General features: G+C 33.4%; 1 protein-coding gene across 2 annotated transcripts; it reads right to left on the reverse strand.

Moving 5' to 3' along the window:
• Positions 1-13,633: 13,633 nt before the first annotated feature.
• Positions 13,634-16,772, reverse strand: LOC125586338 (U-box domain-containing protein 4-like). 2 transcript variants are annotated; one of them, XM_048756348.1, is made up of 4 exons: positions 16,366-16,772; positions 16,000-16,116; positions 14,037-15,824; positions 13,634-13,954 (listed from the first exon to the last, which is right to left on the reverse strand). In XM_048756348.1, exons 1-4 carry the CDS (start codon positions 16,633-16,635, stop codon positions 13,895-13,897), a joined length of 2,235 nt encoding a protein of 744 aa, XP_048612305.1. In that variant the 5' UTR covers positions 16,636-16,772; the 3' UTR covers positions 13,634-13,894. The 2 variants fall into 2 exon arrangements, with proteins under 2 accessions (XP_048612305.1, XP_048612306.1); XM_048756349.1 differs by having other exon boundaries at positions 16,000-16,196; positions 16,366-16,570.
• Between the last annotated feature and the right edge of the window lie 2,660 nt (positions 16,773-19,432).

The following is a 19,432-nucleotide window of genomic DNA, read 5'->3' on the forward strand; positions in this document are numbered from 1 at the left end:
CATAGAATATCATTTTCAATTAAAAGATTATTAAAATACAAGCGAAAGTAATTATAAGGTGATGAATAAATAAAAATATTAGAAAATGATAGTAGATGAGAAAATACATAATAAAGGCCACAAAAGAATAGAAAAATGTTTGCACATAGTACAATACTTGTACACTGTATAGAGATGTCATTAACTTACGACATCAATAAATTATCTCAAAGTTGCAAAACGCCTTTCAAGATCTAGCATTATGTGGGTGACAATAACATTTTCATGCACTATGCAGTTAAACTGAAAAATGGTTTTAAATAAGAGAAACATGGTTTGAAAGAATTATGGAGCATGGAAATGGTCACTGTGGATTTATCTTAATCCGATATGGTTTTCATTCTCTTTTGATCTTGATATTTATATTAAACGTTGTTTTAATTTATTTTGTCTGAATACTATGAAGATATTTGGGATTGAATGTTAAATTTGGAGAAGGTCATAGAGTTGGATCTTTTGAGTTGTTATATTCTCATCTTCACATATTCATGCAATCAATGAGGTAATATTTACTATACATTATTCTTATTGTAAAAGATATTTTTCAGAAAAAGAATAATGTATAATTATTGAACTCCGACGTTGGTTTCGAATTTTTAACGTTCCACCCTTTTTGGATCAATCTATTTATAGTTTTTATGATAGGATGGTCGAAACATTCAATGAGTTGTTCTTAAGCTTCCCACATCCCTCATCCGATCTCAACAACAAAGAAGCATGAATTATTGTCTTTAATGTTCTTCTTATGCCGAATGAATTTAGATAACATGAGAATACAATAATCTCACCTCAAGATGCAGATGGTGAAGTTGGAGGAGCTACTAGGGTTAGGAGAGCTACTGGGGTTGGAGGAGCTATTGGTGTCGGTGACACTTCTTTGGTTTCTTCATTTGTAGAGTATGTTTTGAAAGAATAAACATACGAGGCGTTAGAATTCTCAATATTGAACCTAGTTTGCTCACAAGAGGTGTTAGTTTTGGAATGTTTTAAACATTGACCAAATGTTCTTTTTCACTTGTTTAGATTCTTAAGATTTTTGTGGTTAACGTTATTTTCCATTTTTTAGTTATTAAGCTATTTTTATGTTTGACTAGAAAAGTTTAAATTTTTGTCATTTTTGAAAATATCAAGTTTGCTTGTTTAAATGATTTTCACATTTCAATTTCAAATTCAAAAGTTCACCGAATTCATGAACATTTAATTGCCCTAGAGGATTTACTCTCTTTAATGTGACTAATTTAGCATCCAAAATATAGTACTTCTTTCTTTCTACGAAGATAGTCATAAAAGTATTGAGTTTTTCGCGTATTTTTAATAATAGATTTGCAATGTCAAAAATAATTCTCATTAATACTATAATTTCAGAGAAAAAGAATCAGTTATTTCAATATTAGTTGTATTAATTAATATGAGTAAAATGGATAAACAACTTAAAAATTACCTTATCAATTTTAGGAAACAAATAAAAAATTTCAAAACTTCTATCTTGGTGGTTATTTGGCCAAAGATTATTAACAAACATCTGGTGCCAGTAACTGAAGTTAATTGGGCCTTTAAGATCGTGTACTGAATTGATATTAGTATTGGAGAGGGGACTATACTCCAAGAAGATTGGGAACTCTACGATGATGGCTCTTGGTGCTGTTTCTTTATTCACTGCATCTGGTTGTGTATGTATATTTATTTGAGACGATGGGGGAAGTCACCACACCAAGATTGGCACAAACTATGATTGCCCTTTTGGGACTTGTCCACTTAAGGGGAAGCAAGACAGGGCAAATCAAACATGTTTCCTAACAAAACTCAAGTTGGTTTGTGATCTTGTCTTAATGCTCTTGTAGTGGCAGCGTGAAGTGAGCAAACACACTAACCTCTGAAGCTCAGAAGATGCAATGAAAAAGTTCTTTTTATTTTGAAAGTAATTTTTTCAAATGTTACGAAGATCTTCTTTGGACCTTTTAGGACTTCAAATTATTGTTTTACTAGTAAATATGAATTCAAACTTTTCACGTTTTACGTTATATGATTGGTCTCTTTTCCAGTTGTAGCAACTCATTTCTCACCATTGAGAGATCTCTGCAACAACAAAAACCAAAACCAAAACTCAAGACTTTGCATGCATACAATAAGCTAGTCTTACAAAAAATATACTAGGAGTTTACCTGCACGATACGCAGAAACAATCATTTTTAATGTAATATTTTTTTTTTTGAAAGAAAAATTTAATTTACATTTGGACATAATTATTTTTATATTTTAACTTTAAGGGTTTGAAAAAAATCATAAAACGTATTTTTGTGATCTTATTTCTTTTGATTTAGTTTAACTACTTCAATTTGATTTTATTTAAATTTTAATAAAGTTAAAATTAAATTTTATTAAATTAAAATTTCATATTTAATTATAATTTATTTTAAATATTTCTCTTACCATTTAGTTTAATATATATATATATATATATATTAAACTAAATGGTAAGAGAAAATATATTAAACTATTAGTTTAATATATATATATATATATATATATATATATATATTAAAATTTATATATATTCTAATAAATTTTAGATTTTTGTTTGTTTTAGTTAAAATATGTTAAACTGAGAAAATTAATTTGTTAATTACCTAATGAACCGATAAATTTAAATAAATTTTAATCATTTACCAATAAAAAAGTATTTGATTAATGTTGCTTTAGTTTTGTATTTGTTGATCATTTACAATTTATTTTGGTGACATGTATATTTATATAAAATATGATATATAAGTTCGTGTAAAAAATTATATTCGCAACTATATATACTTTTAATAGTAATATATGAGTTATTAGTTTAATATATTTAGTAGTCTTACCAAAAATAAATAATTATATAGAAAATTAGCATTAATGATGATATAGAAGTTAATAGTTATTACCATATTAAAAAAAAAAACTTACCAAAAATAAATAAGACTTTATAAGAAAAATTGTACATGTCACAATTATGTTAATGTCATGTCACATTTTTCCAAAGACATGTTATCATTTTTTCCTTAAAGTGATTTTACTGATGACACATGTACAAATCACTTGGTAAATAATGTCTAAGGGATGATAGGCTATGACCGGTAAAATAGAAGAATAAAAGTGAGGGAAGAAAAAATAATATCTGGAGTAAAGATTACTATATCTCTCTTCTCTTTCAGCTATAAATACTTTTACTAACATTAGCTTTGATTGGAGAAATGTTCACTTATATATTTTTTGAGAATTATTATAACATTTTATTCATGTCATGTGTCATCATTAGAATTTTTTTTTAGAGTACTTGGAAAAATAAGTTGGTTCATCTAAACATATATTTCTTTAATTATTAATTTATAAAAATATCTTTCTTTTTCCATAAATAAAAACTACAGAATTACCTAATGTGGTTAAAATATATATCACAATTAATTATTTTGGATAAATAAAGATTTAATAATAATTTGTGCATCTTTTATTATTTTTTTGAATTTTATATTATTTAAATTAATTAAACAATTACATTAACCATATAATAAGAATTCTAATTTTTTCATAAATGTTATATTTTGAATTTTTAAAAAGACTATAAATTACTAAAATTAATAAAAAAATCCACACTAAAATTGCGATCAATGATTTAAAATTGTTTGTTAAAAATATATAAATTATCATAAAACCATATGAATAAGAAATCTCAAAAAAATAAATTAGTTTCAAAATTTACAATGAAAAATTATTGTGAACTTAATACTTTAAGTTCAAAATATTGTCATTGAATTTTTTAAAATAATTAAAATTACTATAATTATTAAAAGTCTCGTAATGAAAATTTTGTTATCAATAGTTTAATCTTATAAAAAAATACAAATGATCGTAAAACTATATAAGTAGGAATCCTCATTTAATAGATAATTATATTAAAATATATTATATATCTATGTTAGTATCATTTAAATTTAATTATATACCATATCAAATAGAAAAAGCAATTGTTTGAATTTATTTACCATAAAATGACTGTAAATAAATAAAAATACTTATTTAATATATGTGTTTGCGCCAATTTATTATATATAACCAGAGCCCCACCTTACGGGCGGGATGAAAATTTAAAAACAATTTAAACAGTTAGAATGAATGTTTAATATAAATTTGTATCATATAAAGATATTCATATTTGTTAAATATTGTACATGTTAATGTATATGAATACTAAATAGACTATGAAGCTACCAATACTTGCTTTGATTAGAGATATTTGCTTGCTTTGATTACTGTTGAATGAACTATGTAAATTAATTGGTTGGTAAGCTGTTAGTACAAAACTATATGTCATGTCTTGGGATTTTTGCTCTTATACCATCTTTTTTTTGAGGTTGAGACGTTCATCGGGTTTAGTTGTACGTGGTTATTGTTTTGATTAAGTTATTTAAAGTAGTTTTCTTTTCATGGTTATATACATGCAGGTTTCATTTTTCTTTATTTGGCCAAATATTAGAAATTATAAGTATACCCTACCACTAAAAATATTTCTATGTATATATAATTTTAAAAAAAAAATATTATTCAATGTTTATTCCACCTTGATTAGGACAATAAGTTGAATATATCTTAGACCACAAATCATAAATATTCTCAGTCTTATACATTTTGTTCTTCAAGTTATTGTTACTTTTATTTCCTTTTATACATTTCTCTTAATATTTATGTATGCATCCATAATATTTTTTAAAAAGGATTTTTCATTAACTAATGTATTTATTGTAGTTTAAATATATTATAGTTTTCGTGCACTTGATTTAATTTTTTTGGCATTGGTGGTATTTGAAGTGGTTGAGAACCTGAATGGATATTTACTTTCAGAAAGTTTTTGGTGTATGTTTAAAAATAAAAATTTGTAAAGTCTTTTAAATCATATGAATATAATATTCAACACACTACAGTTGACTGTTTATATACTTAAAATTCTGACGTAAGTAATTGCAAATTTGTTGAACTCATAGATTCGTTGCTACTTTATAAATTATCACAAGATGAGGTACATAGGGTAAATATTGCTTTGATGATAATATAACGTCCATATCGTAATGTGTGTTTTTTTTATGTACTATGTAATAAGAAATAATTAACACATTCAATAATATTAAAGAGTAAAAAGCTCTGTCAATTGTTCATAGTATAAGCCCAAAGTTAAACTCAAACCCAGCCAAAGAAATAAAACCCAGTACCAAGAAGCTCAAGTGATGCGCCGCTTTTCACAGAAGACGGACACGTGTCGGCCTGTCAGAGAGTGACTTTCCACGTGGATAGCTTAGGAGAGAGGCAAACATATTTTTATATATATAGATAGATGTTTTCTAAATTATTTAATATGTTAATTATTTTATTATTTTCACAATACGTAAAATAAATAATAGTATGTAAAATGTTATGAACTAGATTGTGGATGGCTCATAACCAAGAGATTATGATTTGTAATCTTTCCATTTATCTATGACGGTGTAATCTCCTATATAAGGAACCTCTATGTTATGAATAAAGATAGACTTTTTCATTACTTTTATAATACGTTATCAGCACGAAACTCTAAATCACTAAGCTAATGCCCAAATCGAAAAACCCTAAAACCCTAACCCTAGCTGGCGATCCGACGAACCCTAAACCCCGATTGCGTCTCTTGTTCCCGCATCTGTTCCAGCTCGCGTCCCCGATCAGCTTCAGCCCAAGGCGTTCCTGACCCTAGCTCAGACGTTCGCAATCCGAGAGCAGCTCCAGCACGCGACCTCTTCCTCGTTCACGACATCATCAGATAGCTCGCGTCCGACGATCAAGGCGTTCCCGATCAAGCAACAAAGGACGTCTGGGACCTGATAGAAGCGACTCGATCCATTCCAGCTCGCGTCCCGTTCGTGTCCAGCTCGCGGCTCTACTCCTTTGGTGGTCCGATTCAACAATCATCTAAGGTTAAAAGGTAATCCAAAACCTAAGAACCCATAATCGAACATGGATTGATTGATAAAGAATGAAACCCTAAAACCCTAATCTTTATGAATCAAAACCATAGGGTAATAGATCAAAAATCCTAATTGAGTAAATCGAAGCTCTAAAAGTTCGATACCCCAAACCCTAAATCATGTTCCTACATGATTAAAACCCCAAATCGGTTTTTACAAGTTAAAATCCGATAAACCCTAACCCTATATCTATAAATCCTAAATAATATAAGTATCAGAATTAATTATACTATAATTATCAAATCACATATTAAAACCCTAATCGAATATTTTGAAATCAAAACTGTTTTCGGTTTTGATCATTGAGGTTTTAAATCTGATTGAATCTAATGCTATGTTGCTAGAACTGTTTGACCGTTAAATTGATAGATTTATTTTCTCATCCTGCTTGGTTAATTGTTCATCTGATTTAAAATTGTTTAAACCGACCAGCCTGTTAAAACATTGATTGAATCCGATAGGTTGCTAGCTTGCTTTGCTTATATAATCCGATAGGTTGATAGATTGATTGAGGTTTACTTGTTTAAAATCCGAATGATCTGATTGCATGATTCTTGAGGTTTAATATCATCTGCTAGGATTGATAGTTTTGTAATCTGATCTGTTTTAAATAGAAACCCTAAATAATCTGTATGATAAGTTATATTGATCTGATTTGAATGTTTTTGGGAATTGAGAATCCGTATCCTAGGTTGATAGATTCATGATAAAATCTAATGTCTTGAGGTTTAAGATTGTATGCTAAGTTCGATTAAATTGATTGATCTGATTATATGTTTTTGAGGTTTGATAAATTCGGATACTAGATAAATTATTTACACACAGTTTATGCTAAATACCAATCAGCCTTGAAAATGATTCATTAAAATTCATGATTGAAATCTATATTCTAGTATTGCTAAAATCAGCCTTGAAACTGATTGAGTGATTATTAAATCTTTTTAATGTCTTGCTAAAATTCATTCATTGTTAAACCCTAATTGCATGATTAATTGAATCTGTTTTTGTTATTCTTGATAAACCATAATATTATGAGCACGTAGAAATAGTATTGCTGAGACTTGTTAGAAATTTACTGATTGATTAAATGCCTTTAATATTTATAGTTTCTGTTGTGGTCACGAAATCCATGGTTCAACCAGAGTCTCACCAAACCGTCCAAACCGGCCATCTAGGAGGTACCAGCGATCGAGGTTCAGTCCAACGCGTATATCTCCACAACCAGAAGGTCTTTCAACATGAAACTAATTTTATTGGATTCTACACTAAAGAAAGAGTCCATCCCAATTGGAATCGAGCCAAAATATTCACAGGGAAAGAAGTTATGAATTTTACAAGTCAGAGGTTTCCCAACCCGTCCATCTGCGAGTACCCGACTTTAGAAGGAGATTCCAGCCCAAGGAAGGAGCGGACTGAACCAAAGCCCATCATAGGATTCAATAGGGAGCCATCAGCCTTTCAGAAAGCCCTATATCAGGAGAAATTGACACGGAAATCAGAAGTAATGATCCAATCTCCAAAACCGGCCAAACCAGTTCTGCACTTAATTACCTCAATTGGAAGCTAACCAGTTCAATCAGCTTCAAACCAGACATTGGCGACCAGGAGATCATTTAAACCAATCAGGAGGTATTCTAGGTGTCCAGGAGGAGTTCTACATGTTCATACCATGCACCAGAAACCATTGGATCAGGAGGATTCTCATTTACTTTAACTTGCCTTATTTGGAGTCTTTGGCAATAACCCTCTAACAGCTACATTCTAAACAAGTTGTGCACGACTTCAGCACATATCAAGCCATCAAGAAGGTTCCCAGGAAGCTTAGTTATCCCCTCAAACCGTCCAGATACAAGAAGAACACCATCTACATTTATTTGGCCAAGATTCTCATCATTAAGCCTCCAACGGCTAGTTTTCAAGGAGCCATCAATTCCTTTGCTTCCAAGTTTATTATTTCGATTTTATTTCTTTCCTTATGTCATTTTATGACTGTTAGAGAGTCCCAGTAGTCAATCCTATAAATCTCAATTAGTTTGTCTTTGTAAAACACCATTGAACTTTTATGAATGAAAATACAGTTTTTCTAGTTTCTCAAAATTTTTGTTCTAAGTCTTAGAGTATTGTGAGAAGCAGCTCTTGAGCATCCAGACTTATCAAAGCCTCCTTTCACAGAGCTTTGTGGTGTCCATCATCCCATTTCCATCCACCAATCGATCTTGAGAGTGATATACATCCACCAAGACCGGTTCCATCTTCATTCATCTTCCATCCATCGATCCTTGTTGAGAGTGATACACGTCCAGCAACAAAGATCCCATATTCATCAATCTATCCCTTTTCTATTTGTTTTTATTCATATTATCATTTTGATTCATATTCATATTTATTTCTGTTTGCATCATAAAAACTCTAGAACTCATATAAATCGGTTCTCTTTGTTTTTAGGTTGAAACCTTGGTTCCACCAACTATCAATTCGTGGGTTACCCCTCCCTGTACCTACAACATTTTGGTATCAGAGCTGAAGTTCCTGAATCAGGTGATATCTATCCTTGCATCATATTTCATTTGGTTGCATTTGCTTTTTTTTCATCATAAACCGAAAATCCATAAAAACTGTTTCTTTGTTTCAAGTTTTGTTCATGCATTTGTTTTTGTGTTCCTTATGTTCATCCTTTTAAAAGCCACGAAAAAGAAAAGAAAAATTCTTGTTTGATTCATTAAAATTCGAAAATCCCAAAAGAAAATGTTTGTTTCCTTTTTTTGTTTTATTTCCATAATCAAAAACTGTCAAAAAAAAAATCTGCATTTAAATGGTTTCCTTTTTGCTTGCATTGCATATCAAGTCTGAAAAATAAAAAAAAAATCGTCCTAGTTATTTTGTTAGACCATATTTAGTTTTCCATTTCGTGCTTGCATCAGAAAAGAAAAAAAAAATATTTTTTTGAGCATAGTTCATATGATTTGCATATTGTTAGTTTAATTGTTTGCATCATAAGAAAATTCAAAAAAATATCATTGTTAGTTTGCTTTTCATATTCACTTCCCATTTGTGTTTATTATCATATCACATAGTTTCATTTCGAGATTGCATTGAGAAAACCAAAAGAAAAATCATTTTGCATAGTTTATTTTATATCAGTTCAAATTTGCATATTTCTCGGTTTAGTCTAAGTTTGCATTAATTCATTTATTTTCTCTGTTCGACCAGCACTTCCCTATTTTTCACTTGATATTTGAAATTGTTTTCAGGAAGATATGGCAGGAGAAACCCAGAGCCAACTTCTCAAGGAAAACCAAACTCTTTTGGCAGCTTTAAAGAAAGTAAAAGATCAGATTGCTCGGTTGGAGAAAAGACACAAGGCACAAGACCAACGACCACAACAAGGAGAAAGAAGATTTGGACATGCACCAGAGGCTGTCTATGTCGAGCCCACGCCACCAGATCCTTCATGGATCAATCAACATCCAACTTCTCAAACCCATACTCATCATATTGCTAATTCTCGGTTTGATTATAATTCTTTTGCTGATAAAATTGAACTCTTTACATTTTCAGGAGGAAGAATCTACTTAACATGGTAGAGGAACCTTGATGAATGGTTTCACTACAACAACATTCTGAAGGAAGAGAGGCTATCTTATGCCATTGATCAACTAAGACGTAATGCCTTTAAATGGTTGATACAAGAAGAAGATGATAGATGGTTTTACAAGGAGCCAGCTATCAAAACGTGGAGAGCTCTTAAGGAAGTCATGAGGGATGATTTGCACCAGAACTCACGAGTTCTAAGATCAAAAAGATATACCCAAGGAGGTATCTAACTCATGGTTCCAAAGAAAAATCAGAACCTGTTATTGTCCAAGTAAAGGCTAAGGTAAGTCCTATACTTGATAAATTTGTTTATAAATCATCTCCCACTGGTATGAGTCACTTGTCTTTGTCCAAGAATTTTAAGACAGGTCCTGAGGTTCAGAAAGATACGATCTCCCCATCCTTGTTGAGATCAAAAGTTGTCCATGATTTAAGTCCAAGAGACAAGGAGATTTTAAACCCAAATAAAGAAGAGCCATCAAGCCAAGGTAAGTCTTCTAACTCTGAGGATTTGAAATATCAGACATGTTATAAATATCATAAGAAGGGACACTGTGCTGTAGTTTTTTCTAATAAGCAAGCATTGATAGAAACATCACTAGAAAAGAAAACATCACTAAAACTAATAAAAACATGACAAATAAGCAAAATTATCTAAAATCATGGACAACGTGACAAATCAGCAAAATCAATTCATAAATAATAGTATAGATAGTATAGATACGAGAATAAGGAAATAGGAGAATTAGAATTCGTGTAAGAAAAGGAATCCCTAAGCTAGTATAAATAGAAGGCATCGCTGAAGGTTTTGAATTATCCGATTAGAAGAGAGACGAGAGCAATAAATAGAGATTAGCAATTAAGCCAGGTTTTGCTTTGGTTATTACCTTGTGATCTTTATTTTGTTCTTGAGATAAGTTTTGGTATCAAGTTTATTCCAAATTCGATAGCACAAAGTAGGTTTAAATCCTAACAGAGTTGTAGGTAAAGATGTCGAGTTCAACAAATAATGATGTGCAAATCATCGAGCCACATCCAGATTGCAGACTCGTGCTTGAGAGAACGGCACTTTTGGTTTCCAAAAAGGAGTTGGAGATGGAGAGGAGGATCAGGAACAGTAATTTTCGTAATGCAAAATTCAACTTCCTGAATAGCTCCGACCCTTGTCACCCTTTTTACCAGCAAAAGCTTACTGAATACCGTGAGGCTCCTCCGAATCAAGAACCTTATGCCCCAGTAGTAGTTACTACTGATCATCCCGAGTGTAAGGGTCCTCCATCCAGTTTTACTTTTGAACTTGAACCTCCTCACTGGATCACTCTCAAGGAACATGCTACTTTGAAGCTCACTGCGCAGTCTGTGGCCCTCTATGGGATGTCTTTTCTCGAGGCTTTGATCAACAAAGACTCTACCAACCCTCACCTGGGATTTATCAAATTCAATGATCCTAGGTGCTATTATTTTATTCACCTTGTTTCTGCTTATTCGCGAGTACTAAGGCCGAGCGAAACGGATGGTGCTTCTACCGAGACCTTTGTTAAGGGTTTTCTCGAGCAGCTTCAGATTCTACTGGAAAAGGATGATGAAGAAGGACTGGAGATGGCTATGAGTGACTTGGATGCTGTTGTGGGTTGTGTTGATCACATGGAGGATCAAGAGTCTTTTGCTAAGATGCCACTCCCTGATCACCTTTTAATGGGGATGTTGCAACTACAACATCACCAAAGAGAGCCAAAGAGACAATAACTTGTTCTTAGGTGGTAATGGTTTTTTCATTCTTTTTTTTCTTTTTTACATTGCAACTTCCTGATTCGAGTTATATTTGTAATGAAAGAGCATTGACTAATCTTATCAGATAAAAGGATATGGTTTCTAGGAACTTCACAAGCATTAACTTTCGTCTGATGTTTGGGACATCCTTTGTTCCCCACAGGATGATTATTTAGATAATATTGGCACTTATTTCGCAACATAGAAGGATCTCTCTTGCTTTTTCATAATAAGATTAGAGTAGACACCCACATGATGATTATTTATCCCTCTCCTCTTCTTGAATTTAAAAATGTGTAATGTTGGGTCAGGCTGATGGGCGGGAAGCGAATCTTGGATTGATATATCCGTGTTTCTTGGGATCAAGAATGCTTTGGAGTACAGTATTCCCGTGGCTTATGAGCGGACAATCACTGCTAAGGCTTGAAGATTGCTTAGTCTACATATACGCAACACTAGGGATTGTGTTTTCTGTACGAGCCTATGATTATCAGGTAACTTAATTGAGTAGAAAGCTTTAAAAGTCTCGTTGCTATTCATATTGAAGGCCTCACGCACTATATCTTGCAGGAAGTCAGAACTTAAGTAATACTTTTCTGCTTATTCCATGGCTTTGCTGGACTGGTACTGCCTTTGCTTGCAAGATTAATTAAGGACCATGTAATAATATGCCAAGGCTCTTATATACATTCATTCTGATGAATCTTTCATTCTTCTCTAGTGTAGTGAAACTTTTTGTTCTTATTTATAGGTATGTACTGAATACGTTGCGTGGAGGGATGATAAGCCTTTCTCATGTCCACGCTAATGCTGCTATCTTGTCTTGCTTTATGTCCCGTTAAAAACATATATGGCCTCTGTTTCGATCGTGTAACCACACCAAGATTGGCACAAATATGATTACCCTTTTTGGACTTGTCCACTTAAGGGGAAGCAAAACAGGGCAAATCAATATGTTTCCTAACAAAAATCAGGTTGGTATGTGATCTTGTTTGTCTTAATGGTCTTGCTTTTATTTTTTAATGGCAACATGAAGTGAGCAAACACACTAACCTCTGAAGCTCAGAAGATGCAATGAAAAGTTCTCTTTATTTTGAAAGTAATTGTTTTTTTCCAGTTCTTATAAAAAAAAAGGTCTTCAAATTATTGTTTTAATAGTAAATGTGAATTCAAACTTTTTCACGTTATATGACTGGTCTCTTTTCTAGTTGTAGCAACCCGTCTCTCACCATTGAGAGATCTACGCAACAACAAAAACCAAAACTGAAACTCAAGACTTTGCATGCATACAAGAAGCTAGTCTCACAAAAAAAAAACATGTAGGGTATGACTAGTAAAATAGTAGAATGAAAGTGAGGGACGAAGAAATATTATTTGGGGTACAGTTAACTAAGTAAAACTTTCATATTATATCATCTTGAGTAAAAATTTACACTATTTCTCTTCTCTTTCAGCTGTAAAATACTTTTACTAATATTCACTTGATTGGAGAAATAATAGCTCAACTAAACTAAGAGAAACAAATTCTGCTCTTTTTGTGTACTTGACAATATTTTCCAGTCAAGACATTCGAATCATAAAACCATATAAATATATTATATATTTGTAAACTAAAAAGCGGTGAAGAAGACTGATTTCGAAAATTCAACCAACTGGAAAAATAAGTATTTACAAGTAAGGTCGGTCTATTTACGTTTTATTCTTCTAACTGGAATAATTTACTGTATATATGTATTTAATTATAAAACAAAGTCACAAGTTCCGCTGTAGCACACTGGCTAAATTATCTAAGATGAGATGATGTTTCCGGGTTCGAAGCCCGGCAGCGGAAAATAAGTTTTGTGATATTTTTTTCACTAACGTCCCAGTTTTTTTTTAATTAATTAAATTTTACTAAAATTTCCAAAATTATGGTATCATTACGTTTACAAACAAATTAGGATTTATGTAAAAGACAATAATTGATAGCTTTAATTCATTGGACATACAACTAAATTATGTGTACAACTCCATATGCTTCCTTCATCACCATTGCTCCGGTTAATCCAGAACTTTTACAAGTAAGATGTATTAATCTAATATTCTTCTAAACGGAACAATTTACGTTATATTTATTCAATTGTATTTAATAATCACAAGACCTGTTGTAGCACACTGGCAAAAACTTCTCAGACGAGAATAATAATGCCCTAACCAAAAACAGTACAAACACATGTAATCAGCTTTGTTATATAGTCCATCAATGGTTACATATTCTCTCACTCAGTTCACATTCACAACTACAACTGTTTCCTTCAAAAAAACTTTATTAAAACGAAGATCAAAGAATGCAGAGAATCAACAAAATCTTGGGTATATGGAATTATTTGCAGATGAAACCTCTTCTGTACAAAATCACTACTTAGATAAGAAGAACAAACACAGAACAGGCACCAATGAGCCAAAATCTACTCATCATCAGTCATCCATCAGCCTCGCCCAGCATTTCCATGCCTTTGGTTCCTAAAGTAACTGAGCAATGCCTGTGCCTGAACAAAGTTACAACATCCTCCAAAAACGTTAGCACAAGACTGAAGATGAGATATATATATATATTATGAAGTTTGATACCTTTTCTCTGGCTCTGGGAGTACCAGACTGCGAGAGCGCGACAAGAGGAGGAACAGCACCTTCTTGAAGAACCATATTGCAGAACCTCCCACTGTTGGTCGAAAGCTGAAGCAAAGCAGCAGCAGCGTTCTCTTTCCCTCTAGGAGAACCCAACTCAACCACCTCAACAAGCAGACCTATCCCACCTTCTTGACCAATCGCATTTCTCCCTTCCGGGATCGTAGCTAGATTAGCCAACACAGCAACCGCTTTATCCACCATCCCAGCCGCAGGATCCATAAGATCTATCAGATACCTCACAGCCCCAGACTGCACGATCGTTCCCTTGTTCTCTTGATGTATCGACAGGTTAAACAATGCAGTAGCAGCGTCCTTCTTCCCACGTTGAGTACCGTTCCCTAGCAGATCCACCAGAGGCCCTATCGCGCCTGACTGACCGATCTTGATCTTGTTCTCTTCTATCACAGAGAGGCTGAAAAGAGTAGCAGCCGAATTCTCCTTAGCTTCCGAGCCACCGTTCTCAAGAACGTGAATGAGCGGCTCGATGGCACCAGCCTCAGCGATTAAACTCTTGTTGTTGTCGTTGATAGACAAGTTGAGAAGCGCTGTGACAGCGTTCTCCTGCGTAGCTGAGTCTGTTGAGCGAAGCAGTTCAACTAACGAGACGATCGCTCCGGAGTTCCCTATCACAATCCTGTTATCCATGTTGTGCTTAGCCAGCAGCCTTATCTCGGCTGTTGCTCGTCTCTGAACATCTAACAAACTGCTTTTCAACTCCTCCAGGAGTTTCTTGACTTGGCTTTCGACCTCGGCGAGATCACGCCTCGCCGAGTTCGAAGGCGCTGAGACAATCTTTGAAGAACGGCGCCAAAACTGGCTGCCACGGTTATGTCTATCCATAAACCTTGGGGAGTATTCAGACCGAGAAGGAGCTGCTGATGATGAAGTGGTGGTTGCAGCTAGAGGCCCTGATCTAATTTCTCCTGAAACATCACTGGTGTAAGGTGTAGCGTGAGCTGATTCTTCTGAGTTTTCGTTACCATCTGTTCTTGGAAACTCCTCATTAGAAACTGAGCTAGTACTAGCAGAAGGGGACCTATGATGGTGGTGGTGATTCTCAGATGTTTGTCCATTTTCCACTGACCCTCGTGTAGTTGAAGATACAGATAACCTACAAGGTGAAGCATGAATGGAGTCTGTACATGACAAGAGAGGAGAGAGCTCGTTTAAACTCGAAGATTGATTAGGATCAGGGAGCTTGACATCATTAGTATCACACCAGTTAGAGATTAAAGCCTTCACGGTGTAATTAGGTATCAGAGTGGTGTGAGTAAGAGTCTGCCTAGTCTTGGGACAAACTTTTAAACCCAAATCAATCCATCTCTTGATGAAGGCCTTCTCGTATGTTTGTCCTGACGACACAATCACTGGATCAGTCATGACTTCGAGGGAAAGAGGGCAGAAGAAGTCGGCGAGAATGGAGACGCTAGATGTCTGAGTCTGTTTGATCAGAAGAAGACGCTCGTGCATGCGGTTTACGATGACGATCAGCTGGTCGAGGAACTCGACTTCTGCATTGTTCTCGGACTGCTCGGCGATCTCTTTTTGTCTTTCTAGAGCTACAGCTTCGATCAGAATCTCTTGGTTTGATCTTAGACCGGTGTTTTCTCCAATTTTTACTAAGATCTCTGGGGTGGGTCCAACGCCGTCTCTCTGATCACTTAGAGCACCATCAATGACAGAGGATATTTCTTCATAAGTAGGATGTTTAATCTTCTCTAGACATTTCTGTAATCACAATTTTTTGTAAATGAACCATTAGCATCTCCTGAAAAAATGAGTCAATTGCCAATGCAGACAATACGCAAAGCAGTCTATTGCTCTGAAGAAAGCACAGATGTACACCGGATTTGTTACAAAGGAATATGATGCAAGATTCCTCTTTAATGTAAAGAGAAAGTACCTCGAGGGAAGCTGGACTCAGCTCATCAGGTAGGTCGCTCTTAGAAGACTTGAGAAACTGGAAAGTATCTACAATAGTGTCTCGCATCTTTGGTATCAAAGATTCAATTTGGAGGACCTAGACGTGGATATTAAAAGAACTTCAATATCAAGGAAGCGTGCAGAATAACGTACGTGATGGTCATCATTAACTGTATCCTAAAAGCATAAGACAACTTAGCTACAGTGTCTGGAAAGGATCATAGAGATGTATGTAATGTCTTGTATAGAGCAGAGTACTAATACATTGTTATAATAGGGATTCATAGAGCAAGCTAATCGACGCGGTTTCAAAACAACTTAGAGAGGAGACGTTATGGGAACTTACGAAATAGACTTTACTGGAGAAAGGGTGCCAACTCGTGAAAAGGTCTCTGGAGTGATCAACATCTTGAATCAATTCTTGAAATGATTTACAAAGCTTCTCCTCCAAAGCAAGATCAGAGTTGAGAACAGCGGCATCAGCTATAGGCTTCAAGACTCCTAACAACTTTTCGACTCTATTGTAGTATTTATCAAATGGGTCTAAATCGATATGTCTGGAAGACGACAGATTCAGAAACGAAGAGATACTGCCGACAAGAGCCGAGATTTCCATTTCCACCCTGAAAACCAAATGGGTGAGGAATGGGTCTATCGGAGAAGATGAGAGAGCGAGGAGAAACCCTAAGAAGATAGATCGAAACTAAGAGATAGACAAGGAACGGTAGATGAATACTCTGGGGGGAAGAAATCAATCTTTTCTCTTTCTCTCCGCAGATTATCGATTGATGATGATGAGCACGTATCTCCCTTCTCCTCTCTGTATTTTTATTTGTTTTCTTAATTTTCCAACAAAACAGAGGAAAAGATTCTAACAGAATCAGTATGACACTGTTCTCAGGAGAATATAATAAACTACTTCTTAATTTGTTAATAAAAGTATTTTTTTAACTTTTTAATTAAAATTAAAAAATATTTTTTTATATTTTCTTTAAGTTCTGTCCTAAAAAACCATAGATAATGATGCTCTAAAAAGTTTATCTACCGCTTATTCTCCAATTGGTCAGATGCTGGAAATCCCTTCAGCCATTTTTATTTATTTTAAAAAATCAAGACTCTTCTTTAAAAATATATCACAATCCTGAAAAAAAAATATATAGTAGTACTGTCTGTACATAAAATCATCTATGTGCCACGAGTGCGCAACCAGTTTGCTGATTTTTTAGGTAAAACTGCTAAAACATTTCATAGGAAATTATTTTTCATTGGTTGTTCTATTCCGATTTGGTTATCCAGACCACTTCAAGTTTGAGTAATAGAAAGGTCGTTCGGTGTCAAAAAAAAAAAAAACTAATACTCAGAATTTTTTTCTGAAATTTATTGATTAATAAAATTGTCACATTTTCTAATCATAGGGAATTATTGTATCCCCCATACGACCAATCTATTCCATTTATTCAACATTACGTTGACCAAAAATTCATTCCGTTTCCATTCCCGAATTAACTTCTCATATGAGAATGCATTTAATATCATACTTCAAATGGGACAAACAAATTCTACGAAATTAACCCATCTTTTTCATAAATGAGAAAATAAAGAAAGGAAAACAAAATTTCTCCATGGACCTGAAATACCTAAAAAAAAAAAAAAATCTCACTGTTGATTGTTACTATTACCGAAGTTAAAATCCACAACAACAACATCAATAGGAGATTTCTCGATGGTGAAAAGATATTCATTAATTTTCTTCTCTTAACCTACTTGACCTATCTACTAATACATAGGAAGATCTTCTTTAACAGAAGCAGAGCTGCATTCTGATGATACATAAGCTAAACATCTCATTTTCCTAATGATCAAACACACATAGAGTAACACAATACTGTCAGTCTTGGTCCCATTCTCATTGACTAGACTCCGCTTTAGAGCGTCACGGCGTGAATTTATGCCACAAGCAATGATGTCGAATATGAATGCAGCATACAAAGCCGTGAACAGTCACAAAACTGGTATAGATGATGCTATCAACCTCTGAGGAGGAGAACTCAAGCAGTATATAGCCGTTTATCATTATCACTAGAGCGGCAACGAGCCAAGTGATTGAAACTATCCATGTTTTGTTCTTTGGAGACCAAACATATTTGAATGTAGCCACTCGTTTAAGTGTAGCATCCCAATAAATCAAACACTATAGCAATGATAATAGTTGGAATGATTGCAGCTACGAGTGATCGATCAAAGCTCGCAGCCATTTTTTATCTTGAAATTTAGAAACCTGCCCATGATGAACTGTGTCCATCATAAGTAACCACAACCTTTTTCCTTCTAACATAAGTAGTCCACAAGTTTTGGCTTACAAAAACATAACTATATGAAAAAGTTTTTTTTTTTTTGGTTAAATGTTAAATATTATACCAGCTTTTCATTTTTTTTACAGAGATCACGAATACGTGAATAGCGGATTTTCAGAAAATAACTAAACAAAAAAACCTAAGTAGAGAGTAATGAACAAAGAAAATAAACTGAAACTGGGACTTAGAACATGACAGCACCGGAAGAGGACGAGCACGAGCACGCTGCCACAACACTGATCATGCACAAGCAAGGTAGAGACCATGCTACGAGAGTAGATGCTAACCCGACTGTTCATCACACTTTGTAATTGTCACCGAAGACCAGGGGTGTTCAATCCGGATATCGGTTCGGTTTAGGTTCGGTTCTTTTCGGTTTTCGGTATTTCGGTTAGTAAAATATAACTACCATTCTAAATCCATATTTACTTCGATTCGGTTCGGTTTATATACCGTCGGTTTTTGGTTTATTCGGTTTTATACCAAAAAACATAATTATTTAGTTTGAGATCATATAAAATGAATTTTAGAGTCATATTGTCAACTTAGTCATTTATTAAAAATATATTACATGTTCAAATAAATGAACAAAAAACTAAAAATGATTCTACCATCAAATAAAATAATCAAATCTATAATTAAAATCAGAGCCTGAAATTTTGAAAATAAAAATATGAAACAAAACAGAAACATGAAAGAAAAGTTTTTCCACTCTTCTATATTTAGTGTTCATTAAAGTCATGCTTTTTCGATTGAACACGAAACTCTGTTTGTTTATAGATAAGAAAAAAGTTATGAAAATTTTTCATTAATTATTTTCTATCAAATTTATAATCTTCATATTAATTTAGTGAATACTAAAATAAAGCAAAAAGATAAAAAAAAAAACTTAAAAATAAGATGTCTGAATTGCGATGTATTGTTATTTAATTATAGTTCAATTGTTTTACAAATTGTTCTTTATTACTATAACATTATGGTAATAGTTATTAACACAAATTTAACTTATATAACAAATAGATATTCATGTATTGTTATAAAATATATACAAATTTACAT

Source organism: Brassica napus, chromosome C4 (assembly GCF_020379485.1).
Source record: "Brassica napus cultivar Da-Ae chromosome C4, Da-Ae, whole genome shotgun sequence".
NCBI classification, from domain to species: Eukaryota; Viridiplantae; Streptophyta; class Magnoliopsida; order Brassicales; family Brassicaceae; genus Brassica; species Brassica napus.